The following is a 21,921-nucleotide window of genomic DNA, read 5'->3' as shown; positions in this document are numbered from 1 at the left end:
AAGTATGAGAAGAAGAGAAGAAAAAATAAACATGATTGGAAAAATAAGTGTCTAAGGATGAGGAAACTGCAGAAGAAAACAAAGATGAGAAGAAGGGACCGCAGGAGAGATCACCGTTTCACAAACAATAGATTAAAAAGGAGGAAGAGACAAGAAGAATGAACTAGTAAGAGGTGGAGGAGCAGGAGGTATAAGGTTTGTCTCTACTTACAGAATCTCCAGATCGCGCAGCGCTCGGAAAGCTCCATCTTCGATGCAGCTGATGTGGTTGCTGTCCAGTTGCCTGCACATCGCACACAAACACACCCGCACACACACACAAGCACACACAGAGATGAGAGAGAGATGGGAGAGAGTCAGGCGCAAGTCTGCAAGGTCCGCTCAGCTGGGGGAGGGACTAAAACAAGATGGGTTGCGTGAATGAGTGTGTGTAAATGGGTATGTGTGGAAGGTGATACCCCAGCAGTGGGCTGAAAGCAGCAGGTAGGAGACACCGGTGGCAAGTCTCTCTCACTCACACACACACACACACACAAGCTCACACAAACACACTGAGAGGAAAACTAGTCCAGACGACAGCATACAAGCTGAGGTGAAGTGTCTCACCTAAGTGAAGATGTGACCAGCCCAGAGAAGAGGAGGAGAGGAAAAGGAGAGTGTGAGAGAGGAGACCGGTGTGCTGAAGTGGCCTGCCTGCCGTCAGCCTATCACCTCCCTTCTCTGCCGCACGCCCGGCGCACACTGGCCACCGGGAGAGAGAGGGGCGAGAGAGGTAGAAACAGTAAAGAAGAGAGCGAGCGAGCTGCTGCCACTAAAGCCCACCCTGCTTGTCTGTTCTGTAAATATTAATTGCATTTCTCCTCTCCCATCCTCCTCCTTTCCCTCCTCCCCATGTTCTTTTTTATTCTTTTTTCCCCCCCTCTCTCTGTAGTGAAATCGGAGTAATTTCATTACATTAGGCCAGCCAATCCATTAAGGGCCTTTTACCGGCTCTGTCACTGAAACAATTTCATTAAAAGGAAAGCCTCCGTAAATCAACCTACAGTCACGACTCTGCCTCTCGTTTCCATTCTCCTTCCTTCCTCCATCTTTTTCCTGAACCCTCCCCCTCCTCCCTCGGCTCACTCAGCGACTTGTTTGTTGGACTCCCAGATGCACCCTGTACCCCACCATCATCCATCCTTTGCTTTTACTTTAATTCGCTCAGCTCTAGGTAGTCAACCCCCCTCCCCCTCATCTCCCCATGCACCTCTTATGAACCCAACAACCCTGAACCTCTGCTCCTCCCCTCCTTACTTCCATTACTTCCATCTATCCATCTATCCATCTATCCATACGTCCCTCCTACTCTTCCTTTCCTGTCACCAAAGTAAAATGTTGCCAGTTTCTAAAAAACTGCAGCATAATCACTATGTCCCGGAATCATGGATACGCAGAATCTCATTGTTTCTCAGAAAAGGTAGCCGCATTAAAAACATGATTTTTTTTTTCTTTTTCTTTTTTTTCCCATGTTTTCAGGACTCACGTGGGATGGCATTGGAACTGCAGTGTCCATGGTTGAATAAAGTTAAAAAAGCAGCATTTTTCAAACTGGAGTTGAATCCAGTTGGGTCTCCATCACAGCAGTTAACCAGCACCAACCCTCCAATCTCAAAATGTTGGCTTATTTGCTCTTTCATAAAGCAAACGATCGAACATGTTTGACTAAGATGTGTTTTCATGCTTTCTAAAAATGTAGCAATCTTTCCCTATGACGACTGGATTAATCACTTGTTTCTTCTAAAGCAGCACACATGGATAGATCAATGGATCGACTGCAGATGCCTCAGTGTGTTTTCTTGTTTTATATCACAGCTCAGAAACATGAGTTGCATTTTAGCTACTGTCTGCTCTCAAGACACAAAAATATTGAAGCTTATCGTACTACCTTAATCTCTTTTTTCGCTAGATTCTTTAAACGCTAATCCCTTTTTCTTTGACTTGTCTTTTCTTTTTTCCTCTTGTTTCTGAACATTCATCTCCATTTTTCATGTCCTCTCTGCTTCTCCATTCATAATCCTTTCTTCTCTCTAGTGCCCTCTCCTTTCATCTGTGTTTCCACTTCACCTTTCCTCTTCTCACACTCAATCTATCCATCGCTAATCCATTTCTTCTCCTAGTTTGCTTTTGTCAACCTTTAAATCTCTTTTTTTTCTCCTACCGAGTTTTGGTTTCTGCTTCGCACACTGCAGCACCTGTTATAGTAGTCATGTCAGCATTTAACCCCGGAGAAGGCGCTTCCAAAAGCAGAAGCTGTTTTTTTTTGTTTGTTTGTTTGTTTCTCTGAAGCACAGGGCAAATTACATCAGAGCTTTAGGGGAAGCACATTCTGTTTTATGTTTGCATGTTTAGTGCAAGGGTCTGAGAATGTGCATGCCTGCATTTTTAAACAGGCAGGTGGCAAAAGAGAGGGGCTAACGCAGTTATTTAAGTCATGATAAATAAAAGACACAGCTGCCAAAATGTTTGGAGTGTACTTTAAGAATTATTACCATTTAGGAGCTTGCAAACCAACATGAACCAATCTATACACTATCCCTACCATAACCAGCAAAACCCCAGTTCACTTTATTTACACACCTAAAGCACGGCTTGATAGACCAGCTGCTAGTGGTTACCAGTTGGCATGAACTTCCATGCCAAAGAGCCAGGTCAAACTTGCAACTTAATTATTTTCAGGTCCACCTAAAATGATGCAATGTTTTAATTTACTTTAGATTTATTTTAGAGGTTATTTTATCAGAGAAGCTGATTAACTCTTTAGTGTTCTAACATTAATTGAGTATGATCTCTAAAGATTATAATCATGAGTGGGAAGCACCATACAGCCTTGTTAAATCTGATGAGAGTAGCTTGATAGGATTTGTGCTGCTGTCTTAAGTCTTTGGTACTTTGGATCAGGGATTTGTTCCCACTTGTTGGAAGAGAGTTGTGAATGTGAGCATCTGTTAAAAAAACTCGAGTCTAAAATATAGTGAGTCTGGGGAACATGAACATATGGTTATGCCATGTTTGTGTTTTATGTAATTAAAAGGCTGTTTTTTAGGCCAACAAACTGGCACACAGCCTGATCTGCCATATGGAGATAAATGGCTCCACTGAAGTTGACTTTAACTGTTAAAACCTTTTTGTTTTCAGAGCTGCTCTTTAATGTATCAGAACATGATGTATAGGATTTAGGTAAAACATGCTTTGTTAAGATTTGTTGGTTCTTAAGAATAGTCTAAACACAGATAGAGGTAATAATTTACATACATTTTTAATAAGCTTTACAATCTTCCTGCTCATTTGCCTAGGCTCACAGCAACAACAAATATCAAATACTGTTAAATAACAACAACAACAACAAAAAAATATTCAAGATAAACAGCAAATACCATCTTGTCACTGATGTTTTTACTCTTCATGCAATCTTCCGCGTCAAATCTGGACAATGAAAACTTATTTGAGTAAAGTTTGGTTGGCTGAGCCAAAGACATGTAGAGAGTATAGCTGCATAACCAGCTGCTTCACATTTGCTGCTGCTCTAATATTTTGGCCATATTCACATGTAAATTCATGAGGAACATCAATCTCATTCATCTCAATGCTTGCTGTTGTGTCGTTGCGCACGTTTGATGCCATATTGCCTTGTTTTCACTGGGGCATGTATGACAGGAAAGGTACAGATCTCCTCCTGAAAGGAGATGTGCTCAGCAGCAACTTATTTAATTTAAAGCTGCAGATAAAAAAAAAAAACAAAAAAAAAACAGGGTTGTATTTCTTCTCTGAAATCTGAGACACAACTTCTTTACATGAAGTATATTAACTCAAAACCTAAAAATGACAGATGGACTATAGTTTGACTTTTTTTTTACCAAGGTGCCCTGAAAGGAGCTTTTATATGGTGCAAATAAATTGATCTGAAGTGAACAGCTAAGAAAACCCTTTTCTTTGCTTTGAGCCATTTCACATATTAACTCAATTATGTTCATTGAAAATTTGTACGATTTTGTTTATTAATTTTGAACCCTGCAGACCTGTGTATCTGTATCCATTTCACTTTATTGTCTTTCAGTGTTCGGCAGTTTCTAAATTAATAAAATATTTGTTTTCATTTAATTTCATTTCATCATAAGTGAAAATTGGGACTTTTTTTTTAACATGTTCTGTCCAGTATCATAGCAAGCAAAATGATAATCTGGTTGCTATATCGTGCTGAACAAATTTGCTCTGCCAAGGGGAGGCCTATGGGTAAGACTCCTCTTGATAATCTGATTCATTTATTTATTTATTTACTTTGTATCACAGGATCTATGCAATTTTGCTGGACCTTACCGGAGGGGACAGAAAAAGATGGAAAATAGCAAAAAGAAGCAAAAGGGAAAGAAAGTAGATAAAAAACAGATGGCAACGACCCTTCAATCCACACCATCACCAGACAACAAATTGGGACTTTTTAAAATTGTATTTATTTAGGTTTTTTTTGTAAAAGTGAGTGATTTCCCCCCCATATTGTAGTGCTGATAAGGACTCTTGGACTCTTGTTAAAACATCAGCTCTTCAAGTGTATTTAGTTCCATACGACCGTCTTCTTGATGACTTTGAGAACACATCCCCCCAGAAGCCTAACATCTACAATTTTCCCAGAATGAAAAATAACTACTGGATTCATATTGGTGGCCATGTACTTCATCTTCCATCTTCATCCATTGTAAATGATTTCATCATCTGTGATTGGATTCCCTCACAGCTTTGTTCACCAAGCACTCCGATCAGCAGTGACATGATTGGTTTCAATCTAGGATGAGGGCAACTTTTTGTGTCTTTATGAACATTTCATATTTGTATCATCATGTTGTATTCAGTCCTTGTGAGGGTTTGTGTGATCCAATCATAGATGTTTGTTAGAGATTATAGAACAGAGGCCCAACATTTAATTTCCTTTCATATAATCAGTTAGTGTGTTTAATCATGTTTGTCATAAGGCAATTGGCAGACTGAGTCAAAGCTTTCCTCCGCTACCATCTGGAAGCAGAGGGAAGCACTGCTTCAGCTGGCACCATCATGAATGCACAGATCAAAGGAAAGAACCTGGAAACTGGATGCATGTTGACAAACAGATTTTACCTGAACCTAAGAACTTATGTACCTTAAAAGAAGTTATGTGCTGTGGATATTTTTAGCATTACTATAACACTTCAAGTATTTGGGTACTTTCTGGATATTTTAAACAAATATGACAAAAATAACAATTTCCAAATTTTTTCAAAAGTCTCTTTTAGGATTAATAGCATGAAGTTGCTGTTAAATATATACTTACTTGATTTGGCTTATATCAACCCATTCTCATTTTCAGCTTGTCACATAGGGATGATGAGTCAGGATACCTAATTACTGTCTAACAGCTACCTCTGGGGCAAATTATGCTTCGCCATGGCACTGATTTTCATTGCTATGCAGATGATACTCAGTATGTCCTGTTAAAGCTTGGTTCTCTATGGCTGTATCCTGTGTTATGTACTGCTTCACAGAAATTATAATTACCCCCATGTGGTCCAGGAACAATCTTTACCCTAGTTTATGTGGCTTATCTAATAATGTGAGAAATGAAGCAAGCAATTAAAGTGTTGTTTTTAACTGGGACCTATTTTCTTATAGTCAGATAACTAAAAAAAAATGGAGTTTAGACTTGTGAATTTGAAAACTGTGAAGCAAGTTAAAACATGTCTTCTAGGTTTCTCATTAATTGAAATTGTTTCTCCTGAGGGCTTTGAGGGCTACAACATGCCAGTCCAGTATAGATACAGTACAGGAGAACCTGTCAGGAGACGAGGCTGTAAGGACAGTAAGACAACAAGAATGTATGAGATTGGATACCGCAGGTTGTGTTGGACCACAGTTTCTGATAATCATGAAGCTAAGATAACTAGTTTATTATCCTGACAGTTTCATAAACATAAAAATGGAGATAGTTGCCCTCCAGACAAGTATAGCTAAATCACTTTTGTACCATTTTTGTCCACAATTGGTTGCTGTAGGTTCCAGAGCCTCCGTGTTACATTAGTCCTTGAAGTTGTCCTTAAAGTTGCCCTACGTAAAGTAACCCTATGTAACCAAGCTTGAGCTCAGTAGTGGTTCTTTTGTGTGTTTCTTTAAAAGGTTTTACATATTCACATGGCTTCAACTGAAGAATTTTCGGTTAGAATTAGTGCATTTGCTTTTTTTTATGTTTCCATCATCGCAGACCAAGCTGGAGCAAATAAATACTTGCAACTATTGCAAAGGCATTTGACAAAGGACTAAACAACTATTAAACTTCTTTTTTTTAATAAGCCAGATGTTAGTGGGAGTTATTCTATGAGTGAATATAAAATCTTAAAATCAAAAAGTTACTCAACCGTTCTGGATCTCCTTTGTCTTTTTTGCTTTTGTTGGTTGTTTGTTTTGTTTTATGTCTGAAGGTTTGTCGATTAGTGCCAAGTCAGAAAAGATGGCAAACCAATTTTGTATCCTGTTGGCTACTCAGTTCAATCCTACAAGAGCTGAAATCCAGCAGGTTTTCATTGTCTTCCTTCTTCAACACACCTGAATCAAATTAAGTGGATTTAACAGCCTATCAGGTTCTGCACAATGACTCATTAATTTGACTCAGGTGTGTGGGTACAGGGATATACATGGAAAGCCTGCTGGATTGTGGTGTTCATAGGACCAAATTGAGAAACCTTAATCTATAGTGTCAAGCTGTTTTAATACGTACCTAGTGTTTTAGAATTGCCCTGCTATTATAAGCAAAGCCTTCTTAGAAAAATATCTGGCTAACAGCACTTGTTGCACAAAAAACTACATTTTTTTCAGTGTTGTGGCTGCCATCATAGAAATGGAAGTTACCATGTACTCTAATTTACCCTTGCATACAATCACTCATGCTGGCTTTTGAACCAAGCCTCCAATCTTTCACTTCAACCTTGTTCTATTTTCAATCAAATATAGTTTTTTTTTTTTTTTCAATCAAGTATTGTCCTTTCAAGTATAGGTTTTTGTTCTTTCGTTTTACTCCTCTTTTACACATAATCCCCAGATTTTTGAAAATGACTTGAACTTGTGTGTTTATTGGGAGCAGGAATGAGGTCTCTGATGTAAATATAAGGTATTCTCAAAGCAAACCACAGTCTCCTGGGACTGCTGAGAGAGTGGATTTTGACTACTGTGCCATTTAAAGTGCATACTGTCTGATATTTGCATTTAAGGGTACAATGAAGGATAGGTTTTGACTTGCAAATGACGAGTCTACTTTTAATGTTATTCAAGTGTACATGCTTTTCTAGAATCATAAGTCCTGCTCTGCTGGCTGAAATCTAAACAAGGAGCCAAGGACAGTAAATGGCTCTTCAGTCAAGTCCTTGTTAAAATATTAAATCAGAAACTAAGCAATTACGAACATTCATTTCCATGTCAATATTTAATTTTTATCACACAGTTTGCAAGGGAAAGAAAAAAAACAGTAAAGCAGTCAAAAAAAATATTCAACTTTAAGTTAAAAAAGGCAACTTTGCATAATCTGCGAACCAAGCTAAGATTGTTTTCTCCTGTTTTCCAGTTAAAGCTAGAACTGAAACCCAACGCTGTGATGAAAAATAGAATTGCCTATAGTATGCTGTCTAGCTATGTAAATACTTTACAATTCACACAAATCTTTTCATATTTATCTCCCTTGCCAGTTTCTAAGCTTGAACTTTTGTGTTAGCAACATCCTGTTATGTAGGTAAGTGTGTCAGGAGGTTGGTGTGCTGCAAAGAATGAGTAAGTGAATCATCTTTTATTTAATCCATCTTCTTTGCAGCTATTTATATTATATTATTATATTATTGCACAGTCAGCCAATTATTATTATTTCTATTGTTATTAGCCTTTTTTTTTGTGTATTTTTTTATGTCTGTCCCCAGATGTCCATGGTTGGAATCGTACTAAACATGAAATCAAATCAAAGCAAACATCTACAATAACAGAGACATGCAACATTGCAGGTATGTGTGTGAGTGCATGTGCACACAAACAACATAGTGTTCTCACCCCTCTCTGAGAAGCTGCAGTCATAACTCAAACAAACGGCCATCCTGCACTGCATTGTGGGTAGGGGAGCATGAAGCATAGAGGTGTTTTACGGTGGTGAAAAGAAGGGAGAGGATGTGAGGAAGGAGAAGGCTATACTGACAAACAGTTATATTTGTATTTTGTGAAATGTTTCATTCCCTGAACACATTCTTCCAAAGCACCTGCAGGTACTGCTGCATGAATGTGTAAATGTTGAGAATGGGAGAACACAGCAGGAGAAATGAATGAATTTTTAACACAATGAAGAGAAGTGGGTAAGAGAATGAAAAGACAAGCAGATGAAAACAAGGTACGATATGAGGGTATGATGGCTGAAGAAAATAAAAAAGCATGTAGGCACTGAGGTGTAATGTGTAGGTACATAAAACAGCTGTACTTTATCTGATGTGACTAAGCTTAACTGTAAACCAACTACAGATACGTATTTGCCTACCAACACGTGTAATTTACACACATGCTATGATTTAAGCGTGACTTCACTGTCTCTCTTTACTATGAGCAGAGAGTATTATAGTAGCGACAGACAGAATATTGTAGTATAACCTTTACATTGGTCGATATAAACAGGTTTAACTTGTAATGTGGTGGAGTTTCATCATATTCAGTGTAGCACAACATTTTGGGGAAATTGTGGACAAGCCTGGAATACATTTTTGGGTGGACTACATCAGGATACTTGCCATTGTTAATGATCCATCCATCCAGAATAGCTTTTAATATTCATTTTTTTGTTTTTCAATGGTCTCTCTCTCTCTCTCTCTCTCTCTCTCTCTCTCTCTCTCCATATATATATATATATATATATATATAAGAAAAAAAAACTAATAGGCTTTTGGATATCTTCCAACTTCACCTAATATTAAGTAATCTTTTGGTTGGCATCGTTTGCATATATTCATTCAGCATTTTCTAATAGCTTTAAAGTGGGCACATTATTTGTCTTCTACTCCTTTGGGGATTAATAGATTTTTTATCAGTTGATTACACTTTTTCATCAATATATGCTGTATTTTTTTACAAAAATACATATAAAAACGTATGAAAAATTCTGTAGTGGTGTATTCTGCATAAAGTCCATTTAAATAAAAATGTGCAAAAATGCCCCTTTTATACAGCCCTGATTCTTGATCTCTCTTTTCATAAACCAACCGGAGGGATGACAAAAGCAGGACTGTTATCCCAGTAATGTGCAAGATTCTCACAGTCTGTGGACATCTTTTCAGCCGGAGTTTTGATGCACACTAAGTGAACAAAATGGATGATATTAACAATCGATCGTCAGCTGGCTTGCAGTGGTGGTGCCAAACGTAGAAAATACAGTAACAGATCCATTTTAAGAATAAGAAATCATTTGACTTCAGGGTACTCTCCATTCCAACAATATATCCTCATTTGTCTTGTAGCGGGGGTGGTGGAGCAAAAGGTCAGTCAGTTTTCTGAATTCAAAGATTTCTGGTTGTTACTTAAGAGGTTTATATATATACATATATATATATATATATATATATATATATATTATTTAGCAGCTACTTTTATTTCTTTCCAGCACTATGTTTTCATTAGACACATCTTCTCAGAGGAATCCTGTCACCTGTGGTTGCACGTAGCAAGATAAAGGGAGTATGATTTAAAAATGCAGCATGTCAGGACAAGTTTATAAAAATATGTTTCAATATCAGGGATACAATGATGGAACAGTTTAACAGATAAATTAAAGCAAAGAAAAAACACCTACTAGTTTAAAAGATGGTACAAAATGCAAATTTCAAACAAATATAAACTTGGAGAAATCAGTTTGATGTAGGATGGTAATGACAGTGTTTAAAACAAAAATAGTGTATTATTTTTTTTTTTTCTCTTCTCTGTAAATTTCAGAACTTTGTAAATAAATCTATCTTATAAACCCTTTTTGGATTTCCTCAAAATTACACACAATGTTTTTTTAAATACATTTTGAATTCATAAGGGAACGGTAAAGCCTACACATCTATAACTAAAGCTTGTTTAACTCTTTCTTTCTTTCTTTCTTTCTCTCTCTCTCTCTCTCTCTTTCCAAAAAGGACCATATGCTAATATTGTATCCTAGCTTTTACAAGAAATAGTGCATATCATGTACCATTTACAAAAGACTGTATTGTTGGGGACATAAATGTACAACTACTGTAGTAGTCGTACATTTCATTTACGCTACTTCTTTCTTCTGTACTACTACTGTAGTAAAAGTAAAATTTTTCTGTGTGACTGAAATTTACCTTTATGGTAGCCTGTACCTTAGATTGAAATACAACAGCAAGAGACCGAGGGCAAAAATTATATTTTTGTTCTTTATGAAAAAAAAAACCCAAAAAACTAAATGGTTCAAGTCTCTGGTGTTTTGATTGAAAAGTATCTTAAGCATTCCTACATCATACTTTCTTTCTCAAAACTTGGCCTAAACATTAAGAAAAATGAAAAATTTTAGCTGCACTCTAAGCTACACTGGCAAATCTTTACAGGAATGGTTAGCCTGATGAAACCTCTCTGCCAAGGCAAGACAAGTAAAAAGATTACACAACCAGACAAGAGCAGACTGGAGGCAAGATTTGATTTTAGAAAATTTGATTAAATAAGATCAGATATGATAAGATAAGCATCCAGAATGTAATGTTCTGTAGAGAAAACACAGAGCATATTATTGGAATTCACACTGTGTTTTCTATCCAAACTCAGTATTTACCTTTATCATTTGTGGTTTGACTGACAGGTTGGGTTTAGGGGAATGACAGGCCCTGCAGTCAGCAAGTACAGTCAGCACAATGTATAGGAGAGCTTACACATACACCCAGTAACACCTACACACAGACGTATGGCATATACCCGTCTCCTTAGGTTAGCGGAAATCTACAGTAATCGTATTTGCCACGTTCTTGGCTGTTTCAGCAAAGCAGTCATCTGATAGTGGGTCGAAAGGGTCTCAGTGTGTGTGTGCATGTCTCTGAATGTGTATGCAAAAGGAAAAAAAAATCCAATAAATTCCATACAATGCTATACTAGCCACAGTATTAAAGGGAACAACCAAGAGAGACCCTACCCTCTGAGAAACAGTGAGCAAGACAAAAAAAAGGCAAACAGATTGAGAATAAAAGAGAGATGGAGGGAGAGACAGAGACAAAGTGAGACAGAGAGAGAGACATATGAAAAAATCAATGCAATGTCCACCAGGGACATAAAGTCATGGAGCTTTTTTTTTTTTTTTTACTCTGTGGTATAATGGAGGGGTTGGAGCTTTTTACAGGAGGAGTCACCTTGTCTAATGGGTGGATGGATGGAGGATAGTGGGAGGGTGAGATGAAGTAAAGGGGAAAATTAGTGAGGGACAGGGAATTTAAGGAATTGGACAAGTTGGAAGAAACAGGGATTGAGCAATAGGGAGAAAGCAAGACAGAATGAGAGGAAGGATGGAGAGAACAAAAAAGGGTAGCTCAGAGAGATAAAGATGACCATAAAAATGGACAGAACTGCAGTTGAAAGAGAGAAAAGGGGGAAAAGACTGAAGAAAGGCAAAAAATTAATAATTGAAGAATAATTGAAGAAAAATAACAGTGGATGGGGAAAATAAAATAGTTGGATTGAAGATGAAGAAAGGTGAAGAAAGAGAATGCAATGCAAGCAGAATAAAAAAAAATGAACACAGTAGGATTGTTAAATTTAGTCTTTTAGTTTTTGTGGGCGATCAGTCATTTTTGATCAATTGGACATACTAGAACAGTGAGGCTCCAACAGTAATTCTGGTGTGACAAAGGTAAAGATATAATATTTCATGCAAAATGTACAAACAAATAAAAATATTGACTTTGTAGCTGTCCGGTGCAATGATGGCATGTGTAAGGGGGTGTTATTGTGTTAATTTGATGCTGTGAATCAACTAAAAAGAGGTTGCACACTCAGCAAAACTGCATGGACACACACCGTTTAAAGACACCAACATCAAATGCAAGTTGCCATTAGGTTTTAGAAACAATGGGATGTGCTCTGCAGCTGTTTGAACACGGGATGGCTGTAAAATATGAGAGATTCTTTGGTCAAAGAGGTAAGGTTGTGCGCAGCGTTTAGTTCGAACTGTGTCCGATGTGACAAGCAAGGGTGGAACCTGAACTTAAAGGTTTAGAACAAAGCCGTGAGAACCAGCATGCAACACAAATACAAGCATATGCACACACAAACATTTTCAGGGTCATTTAACTTAAGAGTAATAATCTCCTGTAGACTTTGGCGTCCATATTAAATCACTCGTGGGAGCTAAAACTAAGAAGAGGAGTTCATTTGCCTCTACCCTAACGTTGACTTACTGATTTGTGGCAAGATGTGTATTAATCAATTCACAAATTGCCCAATGAAAGAGAGAGAGAAACAAACTGAGAATTTTGAAATGCAGGACACATAAGTTCCCATTTTAAAGAAAATGGATGCGTGTTTGGGATCTTGCAGAGGTGATAAAAAATAAGTTCAATCACTTTTTGTAATTCTCTCCTCCCTCTAAGCTTTGCCTCTGTAATTTCTAATTTTAGTAGTGGGTTGTAATGCAATTGTGGTTGTGTAAGTCAATGTCTTGGACCACAGTTTGTCAAGTGTTTCACTTACCTACTGTAAAGTAGGTAAGTGAAAGTTTATTGTACAAAGAAAACACAAATTTTTCAGAACGCTGACTTAATTTTAGTGACCAAAAGTATGTAAGCTTGAATGCTTATTTGATTTAATAACTTTTAGATTATATGTATTTATGTAAAGAGGGTGGAATGTGCCTGAAATGATTCATTCACATCCCACCCTCATTAGAAAAATTCCATATTAATGTTAGTGTAGGCAGCTGCATTACCTTAGGTAAATCATGCTAAAAACTAGATTTACGTGGCAATAGAAAGTTACTCAATGAGGGAAAATTTGGAAATAATTGAACAGGACACTATGAAGAACCCCATCATCATCCAGGGTGATTAAAATGTTTAAAAAAAAACACCAGAAGTGAACTTTCTAATGTTCAGTGGCAAAGAAATCAGAAGAATAAAACATGACCCTTACTGAAAAAGAATCAGAAGTGAAAGGATCACAAACATGTTGGCCAATTTGAAAGATGCCTGGTTTAATGGACAAATAAAATGACTCTGGATGAAGCAGATGGGTCGTCTCTGTGACATGTTCCAGAAGAGGGGAACAGGGCTACTGCTAGGCTGCTGGGCTGTTGTAATAAAGAATAAGATAGATTTGGGGATTACAAACTCTGGTCCTTTAGAGCCTCTGTCCTGCAAGTTTACATGTCTCCCTGCTTCCACACAACAGATTCAGACAAAACAGATCTCCTAGAAAGATTCATTTCTGCACAAACCTGTGAATGACACATTCATGTGAACCAGTTGTACTGAAGCAGGAGCACATCTAAAACCTGCTGGACATTGGTCCTCGAGGACTGGAGCTTGAGATTCATGAGCCACATTAACCGTTTCAAACTAAAGATGGACTGAAAATGACTGCCAAAACCATCTTTTTTTCAAGCAGCATTACAGGAAGAACTCAACAGCATCAAAGAAGGACATGACCTGTATGCAGGGAAGTGTTTTATCACATACATGCACACTGCTTGGCTACTTAGCAAAGGCCTTAACAATCGTATGGCTACCTCCCTCAACTTAAATCACAAGGAGAACTTGCAGGCTTGTATTAAAAAAGTAAGATGTACATTAAAGGAGGAGCTCTTTGAACACCACTTTGTCAGCTTTGGTTGCTCTTTAGTAGCAGCTGGTCAGAGACAGATCAATAAACTGATAGATCCAACAGAATGAAGGTTGATTCAAGTTATTAAAACAAAGGGTCACTTTACTAATAACAAATGTTAATTTGCATTATTGTTTTTTCCTTAATAAAAAATTGTGAATGAAATATAAATTTTATTTACCAAACAACTGTAAACCCTCCCGTAACCCTGTTGGAAAACAAAACTGTCTTTTTCTTTCTGTACTTTGGAGTATAGTAATAGTTTGGATTGTATTTGTTCAACAATTAAAAAGAATCCAGATTTTTTTTTCCCTAATAATTGTGCAGGAATTCAGTCAGCAGCCATTATCAACGAGCACACCTCAGTTACAGCATGTCTGAAATAAAGAAAACAAGTGAAGGAGTAGTTTGTTTGAATTTGTTTTCATCAGGAGTTGCAGATGTTAGTTTCTTCTTATGTGTTGACTCAGAGGCAGGACTTCTCAAACCTTTTAATAGCTGGTGGAAAAATAAATTTCACTTAGTGGTTAATTTTACATCTGCTCTTTAACTTTAAATCCTATGATATGTTCGTCACCAGAAGAATGAAACAGCCAACGATGAATGATGAAGAAATGAATGAATGATGCGCAGTTTTCATTTATTCTTAGCAGTGGGTCAGTAGAGTAAAAGAAAAAAGATACAACTGGAAATTGATCAAATACAACCTACTCTTGCTTCATAGTTTAAGGATTTATAACTTTGTGAGTCAAAATTGTGGGAAGTTCCTCAAATTTTATTTCACCAACTCAGGAGGTGAACAGGAAAACTGTCAAATTACAGATGTTTATTATATATATATATATGTATGTATATATATATATATATATATATATATATATATATATATATATATATATATATTTACTTATTTATTATTATTTTTTGTTACATGTGGTTCTGTTTTTTTATTTTTATTCTCTTTTCTTTTTTTTTTTTATCACTTCAGTCCCATTTGGTCAAAAACAAAAGCATAAATTCTTTTCTATTCTATTCTATTCTGTTTCAACTTCGCCTATCTTTATTGAGTTCTCTTACATTGAGGATACTGCCTCAAGAGTCCGTCTGCTAGTTTAGAGGCAGGATTGATCAGCTATTATTGATGGGAAAGATTGATTAGGCAGCTTATTGATCACAGTATTGGTGATTTAGACATCATGAATAAATGACAGGGTGGTATTGAGCCTTTACTGCGAGGACAAAACCTCTGTGGACAGAAAAAGGGAGGAATGGGGAGAGGAGCAAAAGACGTGGAAAAAGAGAAAAGTGGGAATGTTGGGGGAGGTTGAAAAGTAAAGAGTGGAGAACGAGGAGGAGATAAATGGCAGAGCTGGAGAGAACGACAAGATGCTAAAGTGGAAATGAGAAGATTGATTGGAACATTGGAGAAATGATGTGGAAACAAGGTTCAGCTAGTAAAACCATCTTCATTAGGCTAAAAAATCAAAAATAACTAATTTTACCTTCGACTGCTTAAATTGTGGTTTTGAAATTGTGTTCATGTGACAACTTATGAGTTGTTCCCCCTAATTGAAAACGTTGACAGTCTCACCATAACACACATATTTAGTAAATTGTCTATATGCCCGAAGCTTAGAGACCATAATTGCAAAGTGGTCATGTCTTCCTTGGCCATTTTCAAAGTGTTTTTAACTGTAACTATATATTTTATAAGACAAATACCTTGCCATGTTCATTCATTTAAACCCTAACCATGTACTCTTAACTTCTAACCCTAACCATTGGGTGGAGAGAAGAAAGGAAGTAGGAAGGTACGACTGATAAACTGATCTCAACATGCTTGTAGGCTCAAAGAATAGTGTTCCCTATAATCTTCCTGTCTGTTATTACAACAATGACAAAATATGATTTCACATCGCTGTGCTAACTATTTCTCATTCTGTTATAAGTTCTGGTTTGATATTACCTCCTTTCCACCACAAGCAGAGCTTAAACTTCCTGTGTCCGCAAATTGTTTGTGAAGTTCAGATTTCTTGGCTTTACTTGCAGAGATTTGGGATCAAGTCTTGTGTTTCTTTAATAGGAAGCTTTTATTGCACTTACTGTAATGAGTTGTTGCCAGCTCTGGTTTTTATTACGTGTTCTCTTTCTGGACAGGTGAAGTCAGAGAAGAGAAGAAGAACTAATACTGTCATGAATGCTTGATTTGGGAGTTAAAGTCCAAATGCGTCTTTGCTTTTCATGTTGTTGCATCTGTATTCAAACCAGTGTGTTATTATATAGCTGTACTATATGTACAACATGGCAATATGCAACCAGGGCAGATTGTAAATCTTCAAATTAATAAATAAATTAGAAGAGAAGATTTACCTCGATGACAGAAAATGAAAGGATAAGACAGATGCAGGAATATAGGAGGGATGAGACATAAAGAAATGGAGTAATTGTACTTACAAGTTTTTAACAGTGGTTATTCCTCTGAAAGCTTTCCTTGGAACCGCCTGAATCTGGTTCTCGCTCAGGTCTCTGGAGAGGCAGAAAGACAGACACACATGCAGACAGAGGGGGGATGGAGAAAGAGTGACAGAAAACATTAGTTGAGGTACCCAGAGCACTTACAGATATATGGAGTCAAATGATAAACAAAACCACAAACATTTGATCATTGCCACACACACGCACGCACACACAGCCACACAAACACATACAACCAATTACAGAACAAAGGCACAGAAGGAGAAAGAGATGAAGAGAGGGAGGGGAGAAAGAGAAAGGATGATATGACATTTATGATCAGTGGAACAATTTGGTCCAAAGAGCTTCAAAGACAAAAGGAACTATCAGAAATACTGCTGGCATGAGGCCATCTGCTGCATTGAAGTATGTGTGTGTGATTAATGGAGAGGCAGTGGAAAGGAAAGAATGTAGAAAGGGAGAATCAGAACGGATATGTGTTTCACATGTTTTTAATTGTTTTGTGTTTTTTGAAGTGCAGCTTTTCGTTTCAGCTAAACCAAACATTTCAATGCCGTTCGCAAGCATCACATGACTTTTTTTTTTTTTTACTCTTAACACACACAGAACAATGCAGCACACACAACACCCTCACAAACTCTCCCTTTTTTTACTCTATTGAAAACCTATATGAGCCAAATGATCTTTGACATGACACAGTGGTTTAGCTTTAACTCTATTAGTGTTGTTGTTTGGGAAGGAGGCCTGGCAGAGAATCAGGGCTCAGAGAGAATAATGTAATTAGAGAGAGGGACAGAAAGGTATGAAAATATCAGACAAGCTAATCGCCCTATATTCCTCCCAGTCAGGCCTAAGCTAAACACTTCCTGCACAAAGTCAATCAGCAGCAGCACAGTAATACATGACCATGCATGTTAAATAGTTCGTGTACACTTAGATAATCAAAGCAGAGCAGCATGGAGGACCACCAGACCTCGGCCTGGACATTTCCATTTGACCTTGCTGCACACATAGACGTATGCTTAGAAAGTCATACACACAGAATTGAAATCGCTCAGATTCTATGGACTATGGCAAAAACCAACTATATTCATGACATTTTCTTGACACAAAGGTAACATAAACATAGTTTTGTATCAGTAAATTATCACACACACATTACACCAAATCCTCACACACAGATCTTTGAAAGATATAGAAGCTTTTAAAAAAAGAAAAAGAGTTACACCGTCTATATTTAATCCATTTTCACAAACACAGGAGTAAAATTATCTTTGTATTATTCTTGAACTGATTCACTTTTAGCTCTCTGAATGTTAATTGGTGAGACCAGCTAACAAAACACAAAACTCATTTAGTCAAACTAACAATGTTTCATCCGTTTAGACTTTTCCATTTTTAGACTTGCGTTTTCTGGTTGATTCATTTTGTTTGACAAGAGATGAACTTTTGCTGTTTTGTCTCTGCATGTCAGGCTTTGCACACTCTTAAGGGCAAAGAAAACATATGTTTTTGTCTTTAATTTGGTTCTGTACTGTAATAAAGGAGGAAAGACAGTACAGAACAAAACATATGTGTTTACCTGCTTTGATTCTGACAGTTTGGGCACTTTTGGGGTAAGAAGAGGAGGTTTTCTTCCTTTTTTTTTGTCTTTGTTCCCATGCTAACATTGATTTAAGAAAAAGAAAATAACCCAGATAGTAGGCACATTTTTGGGCCTTATCTGGGCCACTATTGGCATTTTTTGATTGGTCATGGTGCATATTTGTGCCAAACATCCATCACTATCTGGAAAAGCAGGCACATCCCATCCTTTCTTTTCTTTCTCTCCTATCTACCTAACTATATCCATAATTTTTATTTTATCACCATCATTTGCATCTCTTTTGTGTGGCTCTGCCATTCGTCTACTACTGGCAAAGTAAAGAACAATATGAAAAAAGAGAACAAGAGAATGAGAACATGATGAAGGGGAGGACACATTAAATAGTCATTTTTCAGAGCTAATAAATATTTTATTGTTTTGTTTACCAACCAGTATAATTATTTGGTATTTCTTCTAACAGAAGGAAAACCATCCAAGTCAAATAAAAGCCATTATGAGACTGCGTGTCTCTCTGTCAGCCTTTATGACTCCAGTTGAGTGACTGACATGAGCCCAGGAGTCCACAGTTTAGGCGCCTATAATAAAACTCACATGTCAAACAGCTTTGAATGAAAGTTTAAAACATATGGATGTCTTCTGGTTGTCAATTTATGTGATTACTGCTAGAGTTACAGCAAAGTTACATACATTGCTTATCCTACTGGTGACATTTGTGTAAATATCTGATCAACATCTTATTGGTAATTATAAGAATATTAATATATGAACTTGTTGAATACAGCAGGATAATGAGATGCTGTGGAAAAAGGATCACTGTGATGTGTTTGTAGTTAGATAAAATTAGGTGCAGAGCTAAACTTATAGAGGGAGAAGGTGTAAAAAGCAGATCCACTGTTTTCCCAGGAATTCTCTAGAAAAATAATCTGTTCAACTACACATTAGAGAGCCAGCAGGGTAAAATAAATTTTGGATTAAATCTCTATGATTGCAATGTATGAAAAGTATGTATGTATGAAAGCTTCACATGTTGTGTTTGCGTCCAGTCACGCAAAAAATAATTCAAGAAAACAAACTTTGTTTTCTCAAGATAACGGATTATTCAAATGCAGAGTTGTGAGGGGGTTGGAGCTCCTGGTCAATCACAAAACCAACACAGAGAGACAAACATTCAATCAGACTCACAGTCACCCCTAGCAAAAATTTAGAGACTCAGCCTAACATGCATGTCTTCAGACTGCGGGAGGAAACCAGGAGAGAATCCATGCATACGCAGGGAGAACACCCCCCCCAAGAAACTTACTTGTTGTTAATTTAAAAGAATGATAAAAAATAAGTTATATTAAGTATGTACATTAATAAATTATAGTGGATTTTATTGGGTGTGTATGTGGTCTTTTATTTGCTGCATTTTAGGATCAGATGATGTTCAATTATGTCCTGATACATAAAACCTCACAGCTGATCCAGGGTGTGTTCTTTTTTGTATGTCTGTAGGACTTAATCCACTTAGTAAAAAGCTGTTTGAAAAATAGTCCGTTGGGACGTTTAATATTCAAACAGATGTCTTTGTGTGCCATTTGGCTTTGCTTTTAAGGCTTTATGTACTGGCTGATATTAGAAACGACTCTTTATACTGTCACAATGTATTATTTATGTCAGAACACATTCAACATCCAGAACTACGTTACATCTTCATGTAAACAGCTGCCTGCCTCCCAGCTCTGTGTGAGTCATACCTGCCGACCTTTGAGAAGACTGAAGGCTATCACCAAGAGAAGATTGGCCTGTGATCCTTGAAAAGGACACTCTCTGATAGACTAACCACAAAGGCACACAGGTACAGACAGGACTCATTTGTATAGAGGGATGTGTTACACACCAGTGTGCTTGCAAACTTCAATTATTTGGCTTTTCCTTTTTGTGGTGCCCCCCCCCCCCAAACACACACACACACAAACACACTATATCCCCCTTTTCCACAGCGTTCGAGTGAGTGAGCAATTAATCTGTGAAAAATTCTATTAAAAAGACGGATGGCTGTTTGAATTATGCATCAATTCTATTAGAATGAAAAATTCTGTAAATTATAGTGATGCTGATTATGAAAACAACTATGGACCATTTGATAGATCGAGGGAAGAACTGGATGGAGACAAGACGATGTTCACAAAAATTCTAGTATTCCAAATTTTTTTAGGCTGCAAAGAAAAAAAAGATGGAGATGGCAGTGGACTGCTAAAGAATAAGAGGAGGGAGAACAAAACACCTTCAGAAGATGAAAGAAAATAGATTGTTTTTATCCCGCCCATATTTGTAGTGGCTTTTTAACCTTCTGGGGACTAGGGTAAAAATGGTTGTTTTTGACTACTTCTGATATTACGCTTATATTTCACTTTTAAAACACCTGCCTTGTTTAGTATTATTCTTTTCAGCACAATCTCACCTGTGTAAATTTACAGTTATTGTGCTGCCCCTTTAAGAAAGCTGGCAGAGTAATTGCTGCACAGCACTGTTTGTCCTTTCAGACTTGCCGTAGTTTCCAGCATCTCAACAGCCTTACAGCAGAGCCGAATTTTTCCAAATCTTTTACATTTTTCTTGCACGACCCTGAAGAATATGTCCGTAAGTAATCACAGAAGATTTATTTGATGTTGGTTAAGAGTATTGATCACAAGAAAGAATATGTTTGCATTAAACGTTTTAAAACGGAAAAGATGCTAATCGCGTCAGCGGCTCTATGGGGTTTTCAATGTTAAGTTAGCATCATGCTAATCGCTAGTTATGTGTGCTGTTAAGTATAAAACACCTGGCGTGTTACTGTGTTTTGTGGTTTTTGCAGTAACTTTTGTCACAATACCAGTGTAAATGTAAAAAGGGATCAAACCCATTCAAGTTTATTAATATGTACATTTGTATTTTTGTATTGCAGTTTTCACAGTGCCTCTTATAAATGCCTGAATTCATCCACGGCCTCTTGGGTGTTTAATGAAGAGCCTGTTAGCTGTCTGCCACGCTAGAAGCCACACCAAAATTCTAGTAAGGGCAGAATAGTGAAAAGGACATAAGCCTAACGGGTTACCTACAGAAAAGTGTGTCAACGTGAAGACATAAAGTGATCCTACAAAGCTGCCGCCAGGATGGATAGCAATCTGGAAGACTTTGAAATACGATCGCAATGCTCCAATAGTTCACGTACAAGTCGGTCATCTTCAGCAAGTGCTATGGCTGCCAAAGCACGTGCAAAAGCAGAGGCAGCACGCACTCAAGCATCATTTGCTCAAAGAGAAGCGGACATGCTTAAAGCGCAAGCATATATTGAAGAAGAACAACAAAAAGCTGCTGCTGAAGCGACAAGAAAGAAAGCAGAGCTGGAAGCAAATCTTCACACACTGCGGTTACAGAGTGCAGCTGCAGCTGCTATTGCTGAAGCTGAAGTACTGGAGTCAGCTGCAGCGAACGAATTTGGGGATCCAGATCGTGCAAGCTTGAAGAAAGAATGTGTTGAGCAAGATGTTGCAACAGATCTAATATCTGATCACTTTCACCATGACTCACAGCCACAAGAACCCACATCTGCACCAATGCGCCAGCCAACAATGGACAGCGAGGAGCCAGCTAAAAGCTACACGGGGGATTGTAACAGGGAGTCAAGTGAAATCAGTGAACATGAGTTTGACGAACTACCTGCTAAATACACATTCAAACGAGAGGGCGTTTTGCCAAGTCACCTTCAGTATCAGAGCCCATCCAGGTACACTCAGGTTGACCTTGAGCCCAAACACACCTCCTCACCACCCGGGGGAAGTTCTAGACACAAGGATCATTCACGTAATACTGCACCATTCAGTCACGGCAGCCAACGTCCTCAGACTCATATGGTAAGCACTGGCAGAGACACAGAGTCTGGTTCAGCAGCAATGTCAGACTTGGCCAAATATTTAGTGCGCCGTGAAATGGTA

At 37.6% G+C, this 21,921-nt stretch overlaps 1 protein-coding gene across 2 annotated transcripts in view; it reads right to left on the bottom strand.

Moving 5' to 3' along the window:
• The window catches only part of slit3 (slit homolog 3 (Drosophila)), a 267,486-nt gene that overhangs the window by 100,448 nt on the left and 145,117 nt on the right, over positions 1 to 21,921 (bottom strand). Inside the window, exons 5-6 of one of the 2 annotated variants that reach the window (XM_041989715.1) lie at positions 16,336 to 16,407; positions 212 to 283 (exon numbers count right to left, since the gene is read on the bottom strand). In XM_041989715.1, the coding sequence (XP_041845649.1) occupies positions 212 to 283; positions 16,336 to 16,407 (144 nt within the window). Of the gene's footprint in view, positions 1 to 211; positions 284 to 606; positions 1,058 to 16,335; positions 16,408 to 21,921 lie in introns of those variants that run through there. The other variant, XM_041989716.1, reaches the window with a different exon arrangement.

The sequence above is a fragment of the Melanotaenia boesemani genome, chromosome 7, assembly GCF_017639745.1.
Source record: "Melanotaenia boesemani isolate fMelBoe1 chromosome 7, fMelBoe1.pri, whole genome shotgun sequence".
NCBI lineage: Eukaryota > Metazoa > Chordata > Actinopteri > Atheriniformes > Melanotaeniidae > Melanotaenia > Melanotaenia boesemani.
The sequence above is the reverse complement of the archived record's forward strand: the minus strand, read 5'-3'. Positions and strand labels throughout refer to the sequence as shown.